This window comes from Siniperca chuatsi, linkage group LG21, assembly GCF_020085105.1.
Source record: "Siniperca chuatsi isolate FFG_IHB_CAS linkage group LG21, ASM2008510v1, whole genome shotgun sequence".
Classification (NCBI taxonomy): Eukaryota; Metazoa; Chordata; class Actinopteri; order Centrarchiformes; family Sinipercidae; genus Siniperca; species Siniperca chuatsi.
The window spans coordinates 6,412,715-6,419,747 of record NC_058062.1 but is presented as its reverse complement, the minus strand read 5'-3'; the positions used below and the strand labels follow the sequence as shown (position 1 = coordinate 6,419,747).

At 40.8% G+C, this 7,033-nt stretch overlaps 1 protein-coding gene and 1 non-coding gene across 7 annotated transcripts in view; one reads left to right on the top strand and one right to left on the bottom strand.

Annotated features, from left to right (window-relative positions):
• The window catches only part of cacnb1 (calcium channel, voltage-dependent, beta 1 subunit), a 32,060-nt gene continuing 25,027 nt past the window's right edge, over window positions 1-7,033 (top strand). For all 6 annotated transcript variants that reach the window (XM_044181816.1, XM_044181815.1, XM_044181814.1 and 3 more), the window contains exons 1-2: window positions 1-265; window positions 6,791-6,877. In XM_044181816.1, the coding sequence (XP_044037751.1) occupies window positions 176-265; window positions 6,791-6,877 (177 nt within the window). In that variant the 5' untranslated portion in view covers window positions 1-175. The remainder of the gene's footprint in view (window positions 266-6,790; window positions 6,878-7,033) is intronic.
• Window positions 6,076-6,147, bottom strand: trnac-aca. Its single transcript has one exon. It is a non-coding gene; the product is annotated as a tRNA-Cys (tRNA).

Sequence of the window (7,033 nt, the reverse complement as noted above, 5' to 3'; positions counted from 1 at the left end):
CAGTTTGTAACGCTATAGGCTGGAGGGAGGCAGCTGTTGCCATTATATTACCAGCCAGCTCAGATACATCAGCGGCTTCAAACCCTCCCTAGAAAAAAAAAATAAACAAAAGATGAGCCTGTCGACACCATCATAAACACACGAAACTGAAAATAGATTGTAAAAAGTTAAATCAATGGTACAGAAAAGTAGTATGTCCAGGACGCCTTCGACCTCAACCCAGGAGATCCAAATGGACATGTTCGACCATCATCCGCACACACAGGTAAGAGCAAGGAACAGAACCGGAAGAACAGCAGAAATATTATGACAGAAAAATGAAAAGACTGCGTAAACTGTTGTACATTTATACTGAAGAGAATAACAGTGAAGCTGTTTCATTTAGGAAGATTAACAGGTTGTTCGGCAATTAAGTCGCCTAATTTGCCTTCGGGAGTGTAAAATGCTAGTGCTCTGATTCAAGCCCGACTTTAATCTAATTAGCCTACTGATTTTAAGAGGAGCTAAATGGATTATAGGTTCGAGTTTATGCTCTTTGGATTTTGATTTACAATTTCTTCCTTGGCCTGTGTCTGGCCGGTAAGTCGTCTATGTGTAACCATATGTGAGGATATGATGGTACGCTTGTTTTTATGTCGTCCGCTCATTTGGTCCTCACGAAAACCACGCCTTTGTTTAATTAATCAGTAATTAACCGAGTGGATGTTGAACTGAATGTTGATTAATTAAATTTTTATTTGGATTCACGTGAATCACAAAAAGAGGTGAAGTCTTAAGTTTTCAAACCTGACATGAACAGTGACTGTAAAGTGATTCATTTGGGTTTCGGAGTTTGATGTTTCAAGTCTTGCATCTGACATCAGATCTATTTTTCAATCTGGAGAAAATGTTCTCTGACACCCTCCTCCTCCCTCAAAAATTCAACTTGGGTGAAGTGATTTGGGGGGGGGGGGGTTCTCCTTCTTTTCCAATTTTATCCTCCAACTGTGGAGGGTGTCACTCTTTTTACAGCTACAAACAGGCTGTGGCGTTTAGGAAGTGACATGATGTTGTGGGCATGTTTAGTCACAACAGTTTAAATGGATGCAACAAAAAATGATGAGAATATCTAGAACAAACACACCCACACTGAGTTCAGTCATTGTCTCTCTGGAGGAAAAAAAAAAAAAAACACCTCACCACAGACAACCAACGCTTCAAACCATGCCAAGTCCTGCTCTCTCCTCTTTACTCCCACTCCTTCCAGCTCCTTCTCATCTCTCTCTTCCCCCTCAGCTCCTTCTCCATCCCCTCTGAATGTCCCACTATCTCCATCCTGCTCTCACCATCTCACCTCGTCCTGTCTGTTTTTAGAAGCCAGATTTTTATCTGCTAGCGAGGCTGTGGTGAGAAACAGATGGACCCCCTCCTTGTCCCAGGCAGCGGGGTAATGGTGTGTTTGTATTTGTGTGTGTGTGTGTGTGTGGGGGGGGGCACCTCTGATCAATTAGATATAAAGTTCATGCAGACCTGCAGTGGGTCATGCTGGTGCATGTATTTATAACTCTGCTGCGTAGAGACAAGCAGGGAACAGAATTTCTAATACGGTCGGATTTTCTTACCCAGCACCACACCACAGAAGAAGAAATGAGCTGTGGGCCGAGAACTGATCCAAATTCAGCGCCTGAGGGTCGCTTAGATTAAAGTTTGTGTCTGGTGACCGCCGTCAGATTGAAGATCAGTGTGGATATCTGTGAGCAGAATAATGTTTGGAGCGTTTTGGGTGGAAGAGTGTAATGTGGTTTACGTTTTACAGTCACGATATCGTGCACCCCGCCACCCTCCGCGCTCCCCGCTTCCCAGTTTAAAGCACCCTGCTCACACTCAACACCCTCTTTAATTATACACTTAATCTGTGAGGATGTTTACCAACAGGAAGCCTCCCCTCCTTACTTCCTCTGGCATTTCCCTGCCCTTTCCGACAGGAACCCGCCCCATCGTGGCTCCAATCGTAGAGACCCCTCTAAACACAAACTCACACACCTTCCTGTTCCACACACATCACGTTAAATGTAATTGTGAACTTGTCGTGACAGCAGAGCCTCTGCCACACCAGATCATCCTTTTAGAAAATTGTTGGGTTTTTTTTACAAAATAGGTCTTATAACTAACTTAGCTTTGATCTCTATCTGTTATGATAACATTTTATTTGCCAGCTTAATTGCTGAGATATCTGGTGGCACAGCAACATCTCCAGCAGGGCAAGCATCCACAGTGTAATCATGTTATCTATTCTATTCAATTCAATTCATTTTTATTGATATAGTGACAAATCATAACAGATCTCAGGGTACTTTTCATATAGAGCAGGTCTAGGCCGTACCCTTTATAATATTATATACAGAGACCCCACAGTTCCCACCATGAGCAAGCACTTGGCCACAGTGGCAAGAAAAAAAACCCATTTTAAGAGGGTGAAACATCGAGCAGAACCAGGTTCTGAAGGGGGAGTGAGAGAGAGCAGGAGGAAATGAACATACAGTAGCACAACGCAAGTTCCACATAGAGATGTAATGGTAATGGTAGTGATAATGATATTAGCAATAATAATAAGACTAATAATAATAATTGTAGCAGCGGGTGTTGAGCAGGAACATCATAGATCCAGACTCTGCAGCTAAGCTCTGTAGAAATACCTGCTGAAAACGACAGAAGGAGAAAAGAGAGAGACGAGGAAGCACAAAACTACGGGAGAGAGACGTTGTTGAGTTAGAAACATGCATCTGACTTAAACTGTCAACATTCAGGTTTTGCAGCGCTACTTCCTGGTTCAACTTTGACCTAACATCCTTCATTTTACACTGTTGTGGACAAGATCTTTGTAACTGGGGTGTGTTCATCTTTGTTTTCACTTCCAAATAATTTGGTTTAGACTATATAGCTGACCTGGGGATTTGTTTTCAACCTGTTTGATTGCCTGATCGCGTTGCACCCTCAGATCTTAGCAATTAAGATGGTGACTAAAACACCATTTACGCGTGGTATTACCATGAGATTTGTATCTGGATAAGGGAAAAAACACGTTAATGCAAGTGTGTATGCAGCAGAATGGATTGCTATCAGAATCCGATCGGCCTGTCAACATCTGGAGGAGATCTGGTTCATATTGTGATCAGATCTCAGCCAGGTGTAAATGCAGACTTTACAGTTTGGCTACATTCTTAAATGATAGGTTTCAAGTCAGTCTTAAAACAATAGTCAGGTGCCGATAAAAACATTGATTTTGCTTGCTGTAGTCATTCCTCCTGTTCATACTGGCCATTAAAAGATCCCTTCCTAATGTGCTTTCAGTATAAGAAATGAGGGACAAAATCCACAGTCCTCGTTTTGTGCTGAAATATATCTGTTTTTTTAGAAGCCTGTATGAGGCTTCAGCAGTCAAGTCAGTCAAATCAAGAGGATATCTTCCAAAGTTATGGTCATTTTAGTATAAAATTCCCTCTTTGTGTTTCCTGGACTGTGTTTACCTGTTGAGCTGCAATGGAGAGAAAGCAACAAAAACAGGGAGTTTTGTACTAAAAAGGATGTAACTTTGAAAGATACCCTCTTGATTTGTCGAACTCAGACTGCTGAAGCCTCATTTCAGCTTCAGATAAATGGTTTAATACATTTTTGCACAAAACCAGGACTGTGGATTTTGTCCCCCATCACTTACCAGGGTTCCTATGGGTCCTTGAATTTGATGTTTAAGAAGGTGTGAGAATCATGACTTACACTGAAATCACATAATGAAAGGATCTCTTAATGGCCAGTATGAACAGGAGGAATGATTACATCAAGCAAAAACTGTTTCATGTGACTATTGTTTTAAGACATTTGTGAGCCTCTTCTTTAAGAAGAAAATCCGACCAGCAAGTTGATAGATTACCCAGCTCCACCTCTTCCTGCTGTCTCAAGCAAACTTTGAAAAAACATACATATGGGTCGCTTTACTCGAACTGTCTAACTAATTTGTGTATTGAAATCTGATCATAATACATGCAGAATCAAGATAACAAGGTTATTAGTACCAGGTGTAAAAGCAAAAGCCTGTGATCAGATGTCATTATCTAGATAGCATATCCTGATATATGCGGTCAGAAATGTTACCATAAACCCTAGAAATGTTGGCAAAAAGTATGAATCTTTCTTTAACGGCATCAGAATTATTAATGTTTAATGTACAGACACACAAAATAACCAGTATTTCAGAGTATACAGCTCTGCGTAGTCATCAGTCACATGGCATTTTCTAAAAAGCCATGATTCTTGGACAACTTTCTCAGTCAGTGTAGGTGGAAACATTTGCCAGCAGTGATGTCATGCTCTATTTTTCATTATATCAGTCTCATCTAAGCCCCAAGTACAGTTGCTCATCTGCATCTTTTCTCATGTATCATCACTTCAGCATTAAAAGCCAGTAACCATACTTGCAGAAGTTTGTAACTGTTGTTGGGTGTTTCACAGTTAGTTTGCTGTGGAACATCCTGTTGTGTATTCAGCAACAGTAAATCAAGTATGGCACACAGGGCTTGATACATTATGTGCTACAGGGGGTATAAAAATGAAATAAATTCAGATGAATTCCTGAGCTCCATTTTTGGAGCGGAGCATATAACAGATGTGCTTTTTCTTTTATCTGTGAACACTGGAAACCTCCCGGCCGCAGTGTGTTTTTATGTTCGCACCAGTTGCTGTTGGTGTAACAGGTCATGTTTGTTTAAAGGCAGGCACGACGGCGTCATTCATCTGCCCTGTCGTACGTGATGAGACAGTGATAACAAAATACTGAGTAGAGGAGGGATCACTATTGGCAGGTAGCGAACCTGTCACTGGTTCTCTCCTGCTGATCCAAGAATAGATTTGGACAGGTTTGAAGCAGCTGAACGGTAATGTTCAGTGTTTACATAGGTGTACAGTATGGGTGTGTGTGTGTGTGTGGGTTGGGGAATTGGGGCCTGCTTGGTTTGCTATAAGCGAGTGTGTGTGTGAACAGTTGAGGATAAATGTAATTGTTTCTCAGTGTATATGAAAAACCAAACCGTTCAGAGGGATATTGTTTACCCAAGCTGAACCAAAGCATCCCTGCAAAGAGAACAGAATACATGAAAGGAGATTCATACTGAATACTTAACTAATCCTACTGTAAACCCAGTTCTAGATTTTTAAATACTCTATGTCAGTATTAGGGCTGATTATCATTTTAATATGTTTAGTACCGATGGCAATACAATACCTGAGTTTGATTTGTTTTCATGATCTTGGCTTGAGGAATATTAACATGTTTCTCTACAAAGCCCTACTTTTCAATTAACAAAACATCCCAAAACTTCAAAAAGTAGTCAGTATAGTATTAAATTCAACTTGCAGTGAAATTTAAATTGATCACAGATAAGTCATCCCCCACACTGAAAGTGTATAGTTCCTTTTTGGCAAAAGTTATAATACATTATCAATGTGTGCTTATCCAGTTAATCGAGATAGAAAGTCTTGCAAGTGTGTTACGTTCATGTGTTAGTTAATGGGAGGTTCTGACATCTGAGATTTCAGAACCTGTACAGGCTGCTGTAGGTTATCGAGAACAGAAATCCAGAAGACAAACAGTGGGATGGTGTTAATATGGTAGTTATATTAATTAAAAGGATTGTTTGACAGCTGACTGAATCTGTGATATTTGAGTTTCCAACCAGGACATGAACACAACACCAGCAGACTTTTCCAAACAATCTGGACTTACCACACAACTTTGACAGAAATTAAGTAATATAATGCTTACTGTTTCAGAGTAGCTACAGTATCTCAAGCAAGTTTCATGTTGCAGTTGATTTGCAGACTGTCCTAAAATGATAGAAAACTAAGGCTGAAACAGTTCATTGATTGGTCGATTGATGGAAAAAATTATCGAATACTTGTTTAAGTAATTTATCAAGGAAAAATCTTAAATGCTTTCTGTTTCCAGGTTCTCAAATTTGCCTTTTCTTCTGTTCTGATATCGCTGCACCATTATGGTTCTGTGTGCAGCCGCTTCTACTGAAGCATGAGATTTGACAGAAAATCAGGGGGCATCTGGATTTGAATCAGAGACCTCTTGACCTGTAGTCAAATGCTTTACCACTGAGCTATACCCCCTGAGGTGAATTAATCCCAGCAGCATAAATACACAGGTGTGTATTGGGTCTGAGAAGTCTTGAATATGCTCTGTAAATGTGGTAACATGTACACATTCTGTATGTTAATCTTCCTTCTTTATTTCTAAGCGTTATCTTAACCAGCAGTTCTCTTTTTCACGCTGGAAGAACAACACAGCCACAGTCTCCTGACTGCCAACAAATGTGATTAGTCGGCATTGTGTAACCATGACGATGTGGGCAGGGTGGGCTCATAATGCAATGTGTGGCCTCTGCCCAACCCGGATAGGCCATTTGCCAGGGGTCTGCCAATCAGATTACAAAGTCCCAGTTTGCACCAGAACATGAAAAATGACAAGTTAATGAAGGTTGTTCATGGACACACTGAACACATTTTCTTTGGTTGACTTCCTCTCCAGTCTGGGACTCATGCTGCTTATCTCTGGTTCTATCTGACTGCCTGATCATATTCAGAAGCTTTTACAAATGCCAAATGTTAATGGATGTCATGCTCCCCGGAAACAAGGTTTTCTATGAGATATGTCAAGATAAGTTATTATGGAGCAACACAATTAAACTTTTTGTGTTTTTCTCTTTCCTCCCAAATCCTCCTCTCCCCTGCCCTCCAACCTCTCCGTCTTCAGGGAAAGTACGCCAAGAGGAAGAGCCGATTTAAGCGCTCAGATGGAAGCACCTCCTCTGACACCACCTCCAACAGCTTTGTCCGACAGGTAACATTTCACATTTAATCCTTCCTCCAAACCGCTAATCCAGGTGCCAGTCTCAGCTTTTCTTCTCATTTTATTTAATGAAGAATCATATGAAAGTTTAATGGAGTTAAAGTGAGGACTTCTAATGCTGGGAATTCAGCATCTCCATATCAACAT